The sequence below is a fragment of the Parus major genome, chromosome 2 (assembly GCF_001522545.3).
Source record: "Parus major isolate Abel chromosome 2, Parus_major1.1, whole genome shotgun sequence".
NCBI lineage: Eukaryota > Metazoa > Chordata > Aves > Passeriformes > Paridae > Parus > Parus major.
Genome location: NC_031769.1, coordinates 104,767,149 through 104,785,661, shown reverse-complemented (window position 1 = coordinate 104,785,661; position 18,513 = coordinate 104,767,149). Strand labels below are relative to the sequence as shown.

Sequence of the window (18,513 nt, the reverse complement as noted above, 5' to 3'; positions counted from 1 at the left end):
AATGAGCAGGGACTCTTGTCATGGGTGGGAGCAGGAGCTTCAGACAAAGTTTATTGGAGAAGCCCCTCATTGAGCCATGAGGTACAGAAAGGATCCCCTTGCTTTCTAAGTTCCTTCTCAGAGAGGAGCCAAGGTGCATCTGGATTCAATCTTAGTCTGAGACTGTCAATGGTTTAAGAAATTATAGAGGTGTGATTAACAACTTATTAATTAACAACAAATTAATGGCTCTGTACAACTTTGTGCTGTAGGATACATGGTGGCAAAGCAGATCTATTTATATTAAAATGATTGTTTCATTATGATAAATGATTAGACAAAGAGATTTTAATCAGAATTATTTACTACACACAATAGAAGATAAAACTACTTGGATAGGATGGTACAGTGCACTTTATCAAAGCAACTATATTAAAGCGATTCTGTTAAAATAGCAAAATAAAATAGTTCTTAAAGCAGAGATTGATTGATGTTACTCACCCATACCAATGACCATGGGCAAAATCTCTTTCACTCAACCTTAAGGACTAACTTTAAGAGGTGTCCCCACCCAATGGAGGAATCTTCATACACACTCCAAGAGGGGATATGTTAGAAGAACCTAACCATATGAAAATTGACTGGACTTTTATAGTGTAAAGTAACTGACTGTCACTCATATTATCTCCAGGTCAGCTTAGCAACTTCTCTGTCAGACTTTTACCTCAGTGTCAGGATGTTAATTTGGGGTTGATGTATCAGACTGGTGTTATTGTAACTCAACACCAAAAACAGCTTGATGCCCTCTCAGTCCACCACTGGACTAATAGCCTTGTAAATAGGTCATTGTCCAAGTTGCTTGACCACATTCCAGGGCAGAGCATCTTGCTAGACATCTTCAACTAGATCAGGTTGCTCTGAGCCCTGTCCAGCCTGGTCTTGAACACTTCTGGAGATGGTGTATCCACCAACTGTTCCGGCATCTCACCAGTGCACCGTAAAATATATCTTTCTTACATCTAGTCTAAATCTGCCCTCTTTCAGTTTAAAGCTATTCCCCCTACCACCACATGCACATGTAAAAAGTCCCTTTGCAGGTCTCCTGCAGGTGTCCTTGGCCACTTAAAGGCTGGTGTAAGGTCCCTCCACAGCGTTCTCTTCTCCGAGCTCTCTCAGCCTGTCTTCACGGAAGAGGTGCTCCAGCCCTCTGATGATCTTTGCGTCCCTCCTCAGGACTTGCTTCAACAGGTCTTTCCCCCGCCGAGTGCCTCGGAGCTGGACGCAGCACTCCAGGTGGGGTCTCACAAGGGCGGAGGAGAGGGGACAATGTCCTCTATCCCCTGCCGGTCACGGTTCGGCCGCTGCCGCCCGGGCTCCGGCTGTGCCCGGCCTGCGGCGCTGCCGGCCGCTTCGAGCCCAGTACAGCCGCCCTGAGCCCGGCCCGGCCGCCCTGAGCCCGGCCCGGCCGCTCCGGGCCCGGCCCGGCCGCCGGGCGGCAGCAGCGGCCCCGCAGAGGCGGCGCCCGCTGAGGCGACGTGTCCCCTCCACGGCCGATGGCCGCCGCCCGCCGCGCTCCGCGCCCGCGCTGACTGATGTATTTGAAGAGGCCGGCGGGCGGCCTCGCCTTCTGCCTCTTCTACCTGGCCTCCAGCTTCACCAACAAGGTGAGCGCGGGCGCGGGGCTGCCCCGGGCTCTGACGGGCCGGGCGGGGCGCAGGGAGGTGCGGGGGCGCTGGCTGCCGGTCCGCAGCTACGGAAGCGAGGGGCGAGGGAAATGCAGGGATCCAGGAGTAGGGGGAGAAAGAGGGGAGACTGTGCCCTCTGCTTTCCGTGCTTGCCCTGCTCAGGGAGAGCCGGAGGACCAGCCCTTCCTGGACGGGACTACCCCACGAGTGAAAAAGTCCGTGGCACTTCCAGCCCGCTGCCCATCCCAGTGTGCTCCTGAACCTGCGGATAGAGTGCAGGTTTCGTTTTGCTCAGTGTGTGACAACTTTACCTTTCCACGACAGAGAAATTCCATTATTGTCTTGTTTAGAAGAGCAACCGGGTTGACATCATGTCATCCCAATGAATAAAGTGCTATAGACCCAGAAGTTATGCTGCACTGAAAGTATCGCTGATGCTGTATATATTTCATTATTGGATGTCTGGCAACTGCACTCATTCCCAAAAGAAAATCTGTTAACTGGAACAATAGTATCAACTATCCAAGGGGAAAATGTGAAATATTCAAAGTATTATTTTAGTATGAAACAATTAACTTCCATGGAAACTTTGTTCCTTTGTCAACTTAATTAACCTACCAATCAAGAACTTTGTTTTCCACTGTGTAACAATTTCTTATTAATGCTGCTCAAGTTTCTAAGTAGAAGAAATAGGCTGAAGATGGCCACATTGTGAATAAAATTGTATCATTAAAGTATTGTTTGAAAGTAGTTTTTTCACTCTGGGAGGAGATAGAGCTCCGTGCTATCCTATTTGTCAGACAGCATGTCTGTATTTCTGTTGCAGATTTCTGAAAGAAAAAAATATTGGTGAAGCAATCAGGCTATGAATATTCTGAAGGAGGATTAGAGAAAAACAGCATTTCAGAGGTGAAAATAGAATATTTTCTGGGCTTTGGCCAGCGGTTTCTGTCCCAAGATACATTTGCCATTAAGAATGCCCAGAAGTAGACTAAAGTCCAGACATGAAGCAAAGCTGTAGGGAGAGATAATGAACTTGATTTGACAGACTGCTGGGAGCACTGATTAGTTAAACAAAGGGACTAAAAGAGCTGCCATGTTGCATCATGGATTCGGAAGCGTATTCATCTAGCTTAGCTGTGCTTGAGAAGTCATAAGGGACATTGACACAGGGCCTCCATTTTCAAACCTGAATGTAGGTTTTAGTGTAATGTAGTTAAAAATAACCAGAATGTAGACCTTTCAGTTGCTGCAGGTGGTGTACAGATGCAAGCAGGAGCATAGGCATGTAGGTAGATTGTCCTGATTTAAAATGCATGTGGCAGTTCTGACAGGTGTATGTGTAAAAGGACCTGTTGTGAATCAACATTCCTTGTCTCTGTAAACTGATGCCAGCCTCTTAGTGACACCCCATAAATCTGAAAACTGGACCTTGCAAGGTGTTCAGCAGAGTTTTCTCTCTGCTGAAAGGTTTCAGCTTCTCTTTTTGCCCTTGACAGCTTCTGCTGGCTCCTGGAAGGAGCAGCAACTACTTTCCATTTCCTCTGAGGAACCTCCAATCATTCTTCTCCTTTGCAGAAGTGGTATTTATATATTTCATTATGGGAAATTGTTAGACCTGGAAGATATGTATTTATGCCTCACATTTGCATATACACATATTTAGTGTGAAGAGACACTAGCAGCCATAGATGCAGGCCCAGACAAAGCAGGCTAAAGCAATGACACAGATTTTGCTTTTTACCCCCATCTATCTGATGGGCTTTATGGGCTGCTTAATATTTTACACAAAATAGTGTGTAAGCAGAATGTTAAGTCTGTAAGATACATTAATCATAGGGAGACAATTATGTTAAGATTACTGCTCTTGGTTCTGCCAAAGATCGCCTTTTTGGTACAATACAATTCTAACTAACTGGTGCTTATGGCTTTTTGTTCCTTTTAATCCTTTTCCATTCAGTGTGATGTATGGAATGTGTTCAGAAAGTGAAGGAACAATTCAGGTGACAGCCTTCTCCATTGTTCAGTGTGTCCACTCCATGCTTCACTCCACTCATGTACTTTAGTGTCTGTTACCTTCCACAGCAACTGAAGCAGCATCTAGCAGTTCTGGTGTGGGAAGTGTCCTGAATGAGTGGTTTAGGTTACTCAGAGAAACACCAGCAAAGGGATGGGCAAAAGCAGATTTAATATTAAGGTGAAATTGTGATAAAGTTTGTTGGTGAGGTTCACTCTGCTGCCATCAATTACTACATTATTACATCATTAGATCATTATTACATTACTACAACACTACATCATTACATCTACAACATCTTTATTCAATGGTTAAAGCAGACAGAGAAAAATCGGACTAAAATCCATCAATCTAAAAATCAATCAACCTAAAATTATCTACATGGAAGTAAGAACAGGAAAAGGTAAGGATAAAAGGGAGTAAGACACTCACACTGAGTCACAGCATTCATAGTGGACCCGCTTGCCAAACTTAACCCCAGATTTGATCAATGGTTTAGTCTAAAGGTTTTAATAGCACTTAAACATAGCAGCTCTTAATCAAAAGTTTAATTTAAACAATTTAACAAAAGATTAATACAGAATTTAATATAGGCATGACAGTGATTCACAGGCCTATCTTACTTACAAACCTAATATACTTAAGAATCAAAGAGAGCAATACTTATTATGAATTTGCTACAGCACATCTACTTCACACACACTCAGATGTAAAGGAACATCTCTAAAGGTATCCCAAGGAAAAATTTCTCTCACATTCAGTGAAGTACTCTCACTTTGAATGTCTTTGCACTTTCTTCATGGGCAAACAGTTGAGTCTTGAGTGGATAGTATCAGACCAGGATTCATCACCATCCTTCAGAGATCTTCCAAGTGTAGTGAACTTCAGAGTTTGCTGGCTCTGAGATGTGTCCCACGCAGAGAGAGGTTGCTGGTTGCATCCTGCTGTGATCCAGGAGAACTCAAAGGGTCTCACTCAGGACTGCTGTTTATAGAAAAACAAGAGAGTTGGGTTTAGACAAAGTAATTTTCCTTCCTGGCCTCAATGTGGGTTGGTAACTTTCAAAGAAAGTTCAATAACAAAAATGTTGTTCCACTTGGGTTATTACACAGGCAAGAAAAATAAGTCTCCAAGGCTGTTACAAAGCAGGAACTCACTGGACAGCATTAAGTTTCTTAGAGCAGACAGTGTTTCTGATAAGCTTAAGTGGAACTTAGCCCAGATGCTGTTCATCAAGATTGAGGCCTATAAAGGATTTCAGGTATCATAGTGCAGCCTGATGAGGGAAGGGGGAGGAAATACACAAAACTGGTGAAATAATTAAACATTTTTTTTTGCTTTTCTACCAAACTAAAGCAAAATGAAAACTTTTTGTGTATGTTTTGTTTCTTGTGATTCTTTGTTAATATTGTAAACTGTAGGTGTTTGATGTCCAGTAATTTGCTATTTGTTTTCCAGTATGTCCTGTCTGTCCTGCAATTTACCTACCCTACCCTTTTTCAAGGGTAAGTATGGTTTTAAGAATTGTTGTTTAAAAAATGACTTTAACATCTTGTTGTTCCGTGCTGAAGCTAACTTTACTACCTCTTGTCATTATTGACTTTTGCTGTCTAGAGAACATGCTTCATGAAGCTTTAATAAAGCATTCATTAATGTGTCTTGGTTAATTTTTAAACATCATTCAGGTGATGTAATTGAGATATATAGAGTCCATAATTTCTCATTTTCCTTAAAGTCTTAAGCTTCAGCATAGAAAAACAGCAATTACAGTACAATAAAATGTGGAAAATGTGTAGTTATGGTACATTCTTTTGCTGTGCTAGAGAAGAGCAACCTTAAACCCATCTTTAGGCATTCACAAATACCATGTTTTTTTCATGCTTAGCCTTGTTTATAAGTCTGCATCACAAGTCACTATTATATTTTAATGACTGTAATGAGAAATTTAATGTTTTGATAAGCGTCCTATATATCATCAATGCTGTTGATGAGACATTTAGTGAAAATCTGGCCTCTTAGAGCCAAGATTTCCTCCAGTTTTGAGATTATGTTAAGACACTGGGTGTCTTTACTTACTTTTCTGCTGCTTAGCATGGCTTACATTTTTGCCTGACTTGCAGTCTCAGGACTGCAATCAACTCTAGGAATAATTGCCTTGGGAATCTCCACTTCCAATGTATTCAGCTCAATTAGATATGCAGTGGATACTTTCTTCAGTTTCGGCACACACACAGAGACTGTCTCTTGCAGAAGGCTTTTGTCATATGGGGAGAGGGCTTTGAGTGATTTGTGTAAACTAGACATGGTAAATGAACAGAAAAGCGTATTTCAGTGGCAAGCAACTGCCTTACAGCATCTGTTTTACAACAGTTATTTCCTTTTTCTATTATTTGAAAATGCATTTCAGCATCTTTATATTTTTCCATAAGTTCTGGCTTTTAAAACTGACCTTTCCTTGAATTTTTTTAAGTGGTTCAGATGCACTTTCATTTTCATATGATAGATGAGCAAAGAGGAAAGCAATGTAATTCTCAGTTCATGCTGTCACTGTTCATTGGAACTTGGTTTGGTTCCCTGTATAATCTAAGACTATTCTGCATAGTCTTAAGCATCTGAAACTGCCACAAACTATTGTCCTTAAAATCTGAGACAAGAGGAAGCTCTTCACAATAAAGTTGATGGGATTTCACCACTGGCTTGGATAGAGCATAGTCAAACCTGCAACAAATGTCAGGGAAACCTGCCTTTTAACCTCTCATATGCACTTCATCCAAAAAAAAGTGAAGTGAGCTGTGACAGTAGCATTGAATATTTACCACATCCATGTGGAAAATGAGCTCACTCTTCTCTGACAGTGTCCAACTGCGCTAGTACTGCATAGAGTGAATATTTATTTATGTATGTGTGAGAAAGATTTTAATAATTGCTTAATACATTGCAATGAATGGGAATGATACATAAGCCCACTTCTAGACCTGTTATGGATATTAATGTCATTTAACATTGTAATACAATATCTTTGTCTGAACTGTGCTAGATGTTCAAGGATTTTCACCCAAGAAACGTGGAACACCTCTCTGAAAACCACTAGCTTAAGGAGAAGAAAGCTGATAACTCATTTTAAAGTGTAAAAGAAATCAGTGTGCATTACTTGTTACTTATTCTAAGTTATCTGCACATATTCCCTAGGCCTCACATATTACTTCCTAGTGTTGTTCTATTTCAGGTGGCAAACACTGGTGGGTGGACTTCTGCTTCACATCTCCTGGAAGCTGGGCTGGGTGGAGATAAACCTGTGTTCAAGGTACTGTAGGGTTTTTTGTATCTGCCAAACACTTATTTTCTGTAGCTGGATTACAATATAGTTAAGTTGGTCATGGATGTTACTAACTGGCTAAAATAGAGTTTGATTGTGTGGGGGTGTGGGTGTTCTGCTTCAGAGATGTAGAAGAGAACTCACATTTTAGTTAAATGAATGTTCAATGACACACACTTAAACCAACTACTGATATAAAGTGGATTAAATTTAACCTTGTAAGACAAAAAGCCCTTAGTGAAAACAATAAGGATGTCTTATCCAAATATCTCTCCATATACCTTCCCTGGATTGCTTCTTAGTGTTGTAAGAGAAACCTTGGTAATGTTAGTTAAAAGCATTAACACAACCTTCTGCAAAACCCTCAGGGCTGTGAAGTCTACAAAAGTGATCTGCCTTTTTTCTGAGAGCTGTGTCTCATAAATGGGGATCATTTGCCTTTTCCTAACTGATGTTAACAATAAAACTCCAAATTAAATGGTGCTTTGTAAACAAAGATCATCTGCTTAAACTGAGTGTAACATCACAATTCAGAAGAGTAGTCATGCTGTACTCTGCTCAGGTGGATTCATTCTGCAGTATGGAATGCAGCATCTTTGTGCAAAATAGTATCATTTAGAAGATGTATGCCCACAGCAATCATTGGATCTTCTTCTCAGGAGATACTAAAAACCTTCCTGGGAAACAGCCTGAGTAATGTGACTTGACTGAAGCTGGGAGCGTTTGGACTACATGACTGCCAGACATCCCTTTTAATGTAACTTTTTCTCAGTGACTCTCAGAATTCACAGAATTCACAGAATGACTAGGCTGGAAGAGACCTTCAAGATCATTGAGTCCAACCCATGTCCTAGCACCTCAACTAGATCATGGTACTGAGTGTCATATCCAGTCTTTTTTTAAACACATCCAGGGATGGTGACTCCACCACCTCCTCAGATAGATCATTCCAGTACTTTATCACTCTTTCATTAAAAATATTTTCCTAATATCCAGCCTATATTTCCCTTGGCACAGCTTGAGACTGTGTCCTCTCGTTCTGTCCATTGCTGCCTGCAGAAAGAGACTGACCCCACCTGACTACAGCCACCTTTCAGGGAGTTGTAGAGAGTGATAAGGTCACCTCTGAGTCTCCTTTTCTCCAGGCTAAACAATCCCAGCTCCCTCAGCCATTCCTCACAGGGCTTGTGTTCCAAGCCCCTCACCATCCTTATTGCCTCCTCTGGACGTGTTCAAGTGTCTCAATGTCCTTCCTAAACTGAGGGCCCAGAACTGGACACAGAACTCCAGGTGTGGCCTCACCAGTGCTGAGCACAGGGGGAGAATGACCTCCCTGCTCCTGCTGGCCACACTATTCCTGACACAGGCCAGGATGCCTCTCTCTATTAGCAATTGACAACTGATGAAATTTCTGTTTGAGTTTCAAACAGTTGGCTTGAAAAATTGAATCTCCTTACTTGGAATGAAGTCCTCTGAATATGTCAGGAAAAAACAGGCTGTCTTCTGTTTTCAGGTCCATACAAGCAATTACATCACCACGGAAATATAAGTGAGATTGTAAACGAAAACAGAATTCAGTTTCCTATTTTATAGCTGCAATAAACTGAGGATATGTTAAAAGCTGACAATGACTTTGGCAGAGACAGGATTAGGGTCCAAACCTTGCTTTACTAGCAGTTACTGATACATACATATATTATTATCAAATTTATATTTTTAATGCAGATTTTGTCTTCACAAAACAGTCTACAAGAATGCAGCCATCAGTAATGTCCTTTTATAGTTCAGCTTTTCATCACTAATGATTACTTCTGCTTCAAATAATGAAATTGAAGAAGTTGAATCTTTTTTTCTCCTGTTTGGAAAAGACTTTTGTCTTTTCAAAACCTGGGAAGATATTGAAGAAAATAGAGGACAAGAACCACTCGCTGATGTTGAAGAGGTTGTTTTTATCTAAGAAAGGCTAGGATGAAAAATTAGTTCATATTTTGACCCTGGAGACTTGAGGCCACTAGATGTCAGCACACTGTAGGGAAAGGGGTTCAAATCCCTCTTAAGAAACCTCTTCATTAACTTAGTTAATACAGAATACCTGTTCTACAATAGACTGAATGGAACAACCAGAATTAATTGACATGCTTTGGCTATAATTCATCCAGCCATTTAAGCATGAGTTTAAACCTGCCTTTCTTCACAATGGTTAGGTACATGCTTTAATGCTTTGCAGAGGTGGATTTGTAACATTTATCTTCTGTATTAAAAAAGCCAAATCAAAGCCAAAACAAAAAAACAGCCTGAAAACTCAAACATGGAAACCTCTGAACATCCAAAGCACTACCAACCAAAAAACTCACCAGCAAACAAACAAGCAAACAAATAAACACAATGTGCAAAGGTGATTTTAATGTTACCATTGGGATATGGACATTTCCATCCCCTCTTACAAAATATCTGTCTCTGAATCTCTTTTGGTTTGAGGGGGGCATTTTGTCTATGTGTAGAATCCTTAGGAATATCATAGCCAGTCTTCAGCCATCCATTTTTTTATTTATGTCCACAAAGTATCAATTATTCTGTCACTTGGACTGATCTTGCTGAGCCTGTTCATGTTATCCCAAAGTGTCTCAGCTGAATTGAATTATTACATAGATATCATTGTCTTTTGTCTAAAGTCCAGAATACTAACCTCACTATAAGACCAAATAAAAATGTAATATTCTGAATAATCTCACTCAGGTTTTATGGCTAACCTGCTTTGACTCTGTTTCCCCCCAATACATACTGTAAGAAACTCTCTATCATTGCTTTTAAATAGCAAATGTTGACTGTCTGCAAAGCTTTTATCCAAAACAAGGGCTCTGTGGAGCACAGAGGAACATACAGCATCTGTATAATGCTTCCAGTCTGCTGCCCAGCTTCTGCCTAACCCTTATAGGAACATAAGTCTTCAATGATTGGCATTTCTTATAATGCTGCATTTCACCCACAGCTAATGTGCTGTAGCTCTAAGCAGCATCTCAGAGCCTTTTTTTAAGTGTTGATTGCCTATCATGGGATTTGGATTTAGCCCTACAACAAGCACAAACTCATCAGTTCTTTTTCTATTTTGCATGTACATCACTGTATTGCCAACATGAGAAGCTGCTAATTGGTTTACATACAAGACAGATTGTTGATGCTGACACGTTACATCAAGCATCCGTGCATTCTTTTTCAGTCCTGAAATTCCCACTTGGCAGCATAAAATTCTACCCTTACATCATGGAAAAAGCATCTGAAGTCCTTTTCCATTGCAGTTCACAGAATTGCATTAGAAATGAAGACATATTTGGGATTCCTACAATTTAGTTGTGGGGAACATGAAAGAGTGATTTTCTTATGTTCTAAATGAAAATTTGGTTTTCATCGTGTGTTCCTTTTATCTTCCCAGACCCACTTTCTTTTCTTCCCTTCCCCTTTCTTCAATTTGTTGTTGTTCCAATAGTGCGGTAGTATTTTTGTTGGTGTCTGATGTGAATTCATTGGTAATGAGGTATGACAGTATTAGATCTTGGTCTTGATGAAATTCCAGTTGAAGTCAATAACCTCAAAAGAAACAGTGTTTTTATAAAAATTTATGGTGGCTAGTCAAGAAAACCCAGAACAAATATTTATGCCAGTGAAAAAATCTAAAGATTATTTTTGTGACCCTGGGATTTTGATTACCTTGGAAAATTATATACATATGATAGAGGAAAAGTGACATTTATGGTTTTTCCCTTGTCTGTGATTACATGAATCTTTGCACATGTTTTATCTTCCTTCATACTGTTCTGATTTTGTTGTTTAGTGGTCTGCTTTCTTGTGTTCCGTGACGTGTGGTAATCTACCAGTATCTATAATTACATTCCATGTCTTACATGTTAATTGGAAGTGTGATGCAAACTAAGGAACTAGAAGCAGTATGGTTTTGTTTTGCACTGCCCACTAATGTTTTCTCCACTTTAATTCAAAGCTTGGGAAGAGTGAATGGGGGAGCCATGTCTTCAGTCCTGGGAAGCCCTTGATTCAGGCCTTTACCTCGTGGCTATTCCTTTCTTTTCTTGCCCAAAATCTTACATTATTCTCTCTGAAATTTACCACCTACCTGATCCCTTTCTTCCTTTAGGTAACAAGATCAAAACCAGAAAAAGTGCAAGTTCTGAAGCCCCTTCTCAGAACTGAAACCTGACCCTACTGCAGTAACCATGGCTAAAAAAAAAATTAATCTGATCAATCTGATGACTTCATTCCTCCATTAGTTGTCAAACTGCCTCTAGGAGTTTGGCTTAGTCAAAGGAATATCATTAGGAAATCTCAAGAGATAGGCTTCCACAGAGACAATCTGATCTTTAGGAAGAATCTCTTTGTAAATCTGGCTGAGAAATGAATGTGTGGGTGGCCAAGTGTATTTGTACATAGTGAAAATGTGTGCTGTCTGTGCAAGTGAGCCATTTTATGCCTTCATTTGTCAGGTTTCATTCCTTTTACAGAACATCAAGGAAACTAGTTGAAATATCTCTTCTTTAATAATAATGGGAGTAATTTCTAAGGGAGATAAAAAAAAATATGATTTTGGAGGGAGAAGAGCCAGGGAAAGAATAAAACAAAGAAAATATATCTGCAGTTAGTTCCTCACTTGGATTAGACAAAACAAAATTTCTGACTTGGATTCCTTAGTAAATGGGAGAAATACTGAACAATCAGATACTGACTTTAATATGCACATGTCTGGAATTAATGTACATGTATATATATTATCATATTCCTTTCAAGCAACTTTCTGTATGTAAACTGAATGTGGTGAAACAATGGGATTTTAATTGTTTTCACAGGTCTGAAATTCTGTCATGGCTTCCTGCATCAGTACTTTTTGTGGGCACTATTTATGCTGGCTCCAGGGCACTGTCTAGATTGGTAAGAAATGAACAAGTAGAAGTCAGTTCTTTATTACCTCTACTTTGTAAAAAAAGAGCATTCCCTTCATACATGGTGTTTAATGTTGTTCCTGGGTTGAGGGAGGAGAGGTTTAAATAATAGATCCATTGTTAATGCAGCGGTCCAATCCTACTAAGTATCAAAAAGCATCTCTGTGACAGTCTGAAGCACGCAGCATCTCTCTAGAGTAGGGAGAAATGGATCTCTGAGTGTTTTGCTTAGCAGATCCTCAGTGGTCTGAACTGTACAAGTAGGGAAGAAGCTGAAGAAATCAGTAGCTGTAACTTTGCAATAGACGGAATGGGGTTGTGGGATCTGTGGGAAATCCTTCCAAGAAATTGATGAAGACCATTTCAGCAAGAAGGTTTTGATTCTTTGCAGAATTTGAAAAAATAAATAGAAACTTGGAAAGAGATTATGGGAAAGGCTAGATTACTCCATTTTATGATTCATTTACATCACAGTAACTTACCAAATGTTTTCAGAATGTCAAATCTGCTTTCATGAAACTTGAATGCTTTATGCTTAAATTATACAGTCTTCCTTAAAAAAAATAAAATAAATTGGTGGAATTTTAAATAACAATGTTTTGATGCTGTCATTCGGTCTGTAAGTTCAGATCCTGCACTATTTCCCTTCTGCATTCTGTCAATACATCTTAATGAAACTCCAGAGCCAGCTTGCTCCTGTTACCTCCTCAGCCCCAAGGAGGATCAAAAGGGACTGTTTTTACCAGATTCTGATTGTAGTGATCCCTTGAAAATCCAAGTAGAGAGAGCAGAAAAGAACAGGAGGTCTCTGTCCTTGTAAGCAAGGTTTGGGGGGCCTATCTTGGACCCAAATAATCTTGGGAAAGCACAGGCATGTGCTCAGAAGCCCCATGCTCTCAGATTAGTTCTGTCTCAGGATGATTGCATTTGCTTCCTCTTGGTTCCTTGTCAAAGGAAGTTACATGAGGCTTGTTTGGTGTAAGGTAAGCAAAGTTCCCTAAGGAAAGCCCTGTCTGGAAGCACCAATAAAGCTTTGGCAGCAGCATCTTTTCTGCTTGCTCACCTGGGTGGTGGAGGAGGTAAGAATCACATTCTTTCTGTTGTTTCTACTTACTGCCTGGTCATCCTGAAAGTTACTGTATTTACCTCCTGTTCCTTCTCTGGTCATTCATGATTGAACAGCACTGGAGAGGCAGAAGGGCTGCGAAGGGTTTTGATTTGTATCCCAAGCCTTCCTTAAGGTGCATCTCACATTTCTTAATGGCTTTTGTTGTACATGAACGGGGATTTAGAGATCTAATTCTGTGGCCATTTTACAAGGCAAAACAAAAGGACAAGCACTCTTAGGCCATAATTATGTGCTGCCTTGTAGTGGAGCTAAATTCAACCCTCCATAGAAGCTTTACTCACAATAACTGTATACAACAATTTTATGGCACAGTGAGAACTCCCAAACTCATAGCTGAATTGGCTCATCTCAACAGCATATTTTAATTAAGTGGGTTTATTCCTAAAGCAGAAATTATGTGTACTTTTATTATCAAATCCAAGGGGACCCACTTTCAAACACTCCTGTATACTGGCAAAGCTACAACTTTAATCTCTGTTTGTGCCTCTTCCTAGAGGAGCTGGCAATCTCCCCAGACCAAGAATTCAGGGCTAGAACTGGAGGAGGACTGCTTAGCTCTGGACTGTGATGATTAAAAGAAGTATGCAGAGCCACGAGGGGAGATTTTTGCAGAGTATATTCGCCCTGCTTTCCCAACCAGTAAACCTTTCTTTTCATAATCATTAAGCCCACTCACATATTTAAGAAATACTTGCATCAAAAGCAATAGACATATGGAGAAGGTTAACTGGGCTAGGCAAACTGGAGCCATTGTTGGCTCTAAAACACATTTGGAAGAGCCAAAAGCAGAAGGGAGGAAAGAAAAACCCAACAAATTTGCTTTCACAAAGGGAAGAATGTAAATTCTGCTGTCAACTTTCCTTGTTTATGGGTATTTCTGTCAAGCTCAGAGTACTTTTATGTTAAATACTTCTGGGTTTATTTTCTCAGTTATCCAGCAACAGGGTTGAGAATTGGTTTTCAGTACTAGTGAAGCTGGGTCCAACAACTTTATGCCACTTGTGTTTGTGTGATTTCCGTTCTTATTCTGATGCAACTGTTGTGGCTATGGATCCGCCCCACTTGTCATTGTGACTTAAAATGTTTAATGAGCAGTGTTCATCTGGCTTTATGTTAAAGAAAAGAAAATTACAGAAAATATGCAAAGTCACATTTGAGAGATATTTGTTGCTTTTATCACCTGATACTTAAAAGTTTGGACATCACTGAGAAATTAATTCATTCTCTGCTACTGTGATTTAAATACCTTACACAAGTGGGGAAATATTGCTTCCTAAAATGGTTTAGTCTTTAGATTATCTTAATCAGAGCAAAGAATTGCTTCTGTTTCAGCTGTCTGGGAGACTATGGATCTGATTTGGAGGAAGTATTATCAGCCACTAATTCTGGCTGGTTTTGCCTGGGGCAGTGGGTGCTTGATTCATTATTGTTATCACTGGGGTTTGTTTCTTAATGATTTCATGTTGGGATGGTGTCCAGATACCTGAGTGGGTATAATTTCAACATCATTTGTGTATGAATTATTGCATTTCTATCCTAATTTTGGGCAGCTCTTCCTACCAGTAACTGAAAGCAATCACCTAAAATCATCTTGCCTACAATCCTGTTGCTAGGAGTCACACTGTATTCTTAGTACCAGCAGACAGAGATGGGACAACAAATGAGAACTGTTTACCGTGGAGGCTGAAGATCCTAGACCAGAGAGGGAAAACTAGAGGCAAATCAAAACCTGGAGCAAATCTCACTGTGGTAGCTGGGTACAAACAGACTGAGCACTCAGCAGTGGGAGACACAGCAAGCAGGTCTGCAGCAGGGTCTGCATTTAAAGATGCCTGTGCCCATGTGCTAGTGATTGGGATATGTTAAGTCTCTTTTAGGTGATGTGGCGTGGGTTTACAGCTTCAAAAGCAATGCCCCAAGCCACAGACATGTGGGACAGCTGTCTCTAGGAGGAGTGTCCCTTGCTATGTGTGTGACTGCTCTGGGTTGATTTGGGCACTTATGTTCTCTCCCCATGGCAGCCAATCCCAGTGTTCCTCACTGTGCACAACGCGGCGGAAGTCATAACCTGTGGGTTCCAGAAGTTTGTGCAGAAAGAGGTAATTGATCTATTAGTCAAGGTAAATCCTGTGATAGAACTGCACCAGAACAAGATACCTAACTTCTCTTAATACAGGCATTAGTGCCATGCACTTTTCTAGACTCACTGTAATAGCTATTCACTAAAGAGACCCAGAGAGGGCTTCTTGCTGTTGACAAGTATCTATACTGATGTTTCCTTTTCCCCTTTAGCTGGTGAAAATATCATATCACCAGCCTGATCTGTATTTTGAGAGACTGGCTTGGTCCTGCTTGGTTTTTGCTTTTGAAAATAAATATTCCCTCTCTCTCATGTCCCACATAAAAATCTCATTGTTTGAGCTGAGAGGAATGAGGACTATGTCCTTAGATCTAATCAGTATAACAAATCTCAAGTATTGTATGGTTACAGATAGGTCACATCTCCACATAAAATGCAGGAAGAACGATGCATTTTTGAATTTGTTTTGAATACTTGAGATTCTGCCCCTATGAAAGTCAGGAGACTAACTCCTGTACTCTTTCATAATAGCTGTGTGGTTTTTTTCTCACAAACTGCATTGGGAAGACTTCTTTTTAGTCTTTTTTGAAATGTTTTTTCTAACTGACTACAGAGTTTCTGTGTGAATTAACACTGGGAAATCATTCATCATAAAGTTGTTTCTACAGTGGCCTCTGGCTTGCTGTGAAAGGCATCTTCCATTCATTATAGCTGTTTTCTGTATAGAAGTTAGATAAATGAGTGTTTACTTCGTCTAACAAACAGAAGAGATCACTAAGGCTATGCCTAAGGAACGTAGCTGTGTGTACCATGGCATGTCTCTGTGTCATTGTCCTCTGATTAGTGTCCCTTTCAAAGTGTTTAATATTTTCCTTCTATGTCACAAGCTCATGACTCTTCTATTTAAAAACAAAAGCAGTACAGACAAGGATAATACAAACACAGGCCTAACTGAAGGCTTCTCAGGAATAATTTCATATCAAAGAATTGGGAAAATTTGATGAGTTTAGATCAAGACTGATTTGTATGAGGTAATACCCAGTTAGGAAAACTCAATATTTGAGTACATATGTTACAAAGTTTTGGTATAATTCAAATCAAGTTTGAGGAGGAGGTATGAAGTTCATGTCTGGTTTTAGGTTTATTTGCTGGTAAGTAATCTGAAAATATAAATCAAGGTGAAGTAGCCTGATCCATAATCCTAATTCTTCTTTATCAAATTTAATTTGCTAAGCAATGCTCAAATTTTGAATGTTGCTTGTTGATGTTTAAATGTGTGTGGTGCGGTAAAATCAGCTGTCATCACTTTCCAGTTTTTTGGAAGGTGAAAATACTATTTTACCATTTTTATCATTAAATTTTAATGTTTTAATCATCCTTTCTCTTTTACAGCAGATCTCTCATCTGAAAGTCTGTAGGTAAGCTTTTAAAACTACTCAGATCCAGATTCAGACTTGTTTTGGCTCCAGCTTCTATATTTGCTTCAGATAATGTCACACCAAAACAATGAAGAATGTAAGGCACATTCCTGTGGGCGGTGAGCCTAAATTGCAACATAGGAGTAATTATTTTTATTTTTTTTAACAATTGCTTGAATAGTTTGATATGTTTTTTCTCCTTACAAAAATTAGGTTAATGAAAAAACAGTACCCATAACAATGCATTTGGAAAGGTTTGGAAGGTTTGGAGATCCAGAGGGTAATCATAAACAGTAAGAGAAAAATAATTAATGTGTTAGAAAGTAGCTAAAAATTCCCTTCCCTAGAAATGAAAGGTAAATGAGATCCATCTCTGCTAGAATCATTCATAGTGAGGTGGGGGTCAGTCTCTTCTCCTGTATCTCAAGTGAAGGGACAAGAGGAAGTGGCCTTTAATTGCACTGGGGAGGTTCAGATTAGATATTAGAAGAAAAAAAAAGAATTCACTACATGAGTTGTTTGGCACTGGAATAAATTGCCCAGGGCGGTGGTGAAGTCACTATCTCTGGAAGTGCTCAAGAGTTGTTTGGATGTGGCACTTGTGGATATGATTTAGGGTGATTATGGTGGTGCTGGGTTGAAGGTTGGACAAATTATCTTGAAGGTCTCTTCCAATCTTCATGATTCTGTGATTTTGTTATATTAAGCTGCACAACTACCAACCCTTGTTTGCCCTGGTTGCTTAGGCTCCAAAAAGGAGATGGAAAGGGACAAACAAAAGTCAGCCAGTCATGTGTTTAAAGTTTGATTCTGTGGCCCCACGTCCCTTGAAGAATGGATATTTACTGCCCTCCACATCCTGTAATCTTTTAGCTGTACTTAACAATGGATAATGTTGGGTTATTATTTAGTGTACTTAGAGGCATTATCTTCCTAATTTCTTCCTGTTGTTTCCATTATCTGACTTACTGTGGCCTTGTCTTCACCACTGGATTATTGTCAAGGATACAATTTTTTAAATAATCTATATTCTGTCTTTTCCCATGCCCTTAAAGAGTAGGAAAATAAGGTGAAAAAAATGTATGTTAATATTAATAATGACAGTCCACAGAAATTCCTTATCAGTGTACTCTATGTAGCTTGAAGAAATCCTGATTCAGCCACAGGTAAAGAATTTATTTAGCCTAATTCTAGGAGAGGACTTGTGCTCTTTAGACATTTCCAGTATAAAACCAGTCACTTCCACCTTGCCCTGTGCTCTGAAGTAACAATGTCATTTGTAATGGAGTCATGTCTGCTGGAATTCTTCTAACAAGCAATTCATCTTAATGAAAGAAGTTTTTGGTAGCCATTCAGTCAGAAATTGGCTGATTTTGGCTTTCTGAAAAAACCTAGGGAAGCCAGATGGCTAATGAAGAAAAATATTCTCTACCAAAAAAACCTTGGTTTTATCACTTCTGAGGTGTTTTGTGCTTCTTCTCATAAAACTTTGTTGTGTACAAGTTGTGAAGAATGCATGATGTAAAACTTTCGGTGGCAGAAACTACTTTTTAAATATGGAATAAGAAAATTAAACAAGTGAAGGGTCAGTGTAAAACTGACTAGAATTGCCTTTGTTTTGCTCTGTGTACTAATCCAGGTTGAAAGCTTTTGGTCTTCCAGGTTTTTTTTCTTTCTCTTCTCCACAGTGTGCTGTTCCTCCTGGCAGCAGCAGTGTGCCTTCCTTTGTGTGACACACAGGTGAGCTCTGTTTTGCAAAGCAGCTCTAGCCAGGTCTTGATGCTTGACATAGTGTTAGCATATGAGGGATGAAGCTTTACTGGTAAACTACAGTAGGATTCCTGTAATGCAATTGTAAATTTTTCTTCTTGCTGTGTTGTAGTCTTGCTAGGTTTACTCTGTTTGCATCATGGTAAAACCTCTGAGCAGTGTGGACATACAGC

At 39.8% G+C, this 18,513-nt stretch overlaps 1 protein-coding gene across 4 annotated transcripts in view; it reads left to right on the top strand.

The window, feature by feature from the left end:
* The first annotated feature begins 1,488 nt into the window (after nt 1–1,488).
* Nucleotides 1,489–18,513, top strand: part of TMEM241 (transmembrane protein 241) — a 56,626-nt gene continuing 39,601 nt past the window's right edge. Inside the window, exons 1-7 of one of the 4 annotated variants that reach the window (XM_015619806.3) lie at nt 1,489–1,643; nt 5,140–5,186; nt 6,908–6,985; nt 11,851–11,932; nt 15,094–15,171; nt 16,545–16,570; nt 18,259–18,310. In XM_015619806.3, the coding sequence (XP_015475292.1) occupies nt 1,572–1,643; nt 5,140–5,186; nt 6,908–6,985; nt 11,851–11,932; nt 15,094–15,171; nt 16,545–16,570; nt 18,259–18,310 (435 nt within the window). In that variant the 5' untranslated portion in view covers nt 1,489–1,571. The remainder of the gene's footprint in view (nt 1,644–5,139; nt 5,187–6,907; nt 6,986–11,850; nt 11,933–15,093; nt 15,172–16,544; nt 16,571–18,258; nt 18,311–18,513) is intronic. The other 3 variants (XM_015619803.3, XM_015619802.3, XM_015619804.3) reach the window with 3 other exon arrangements.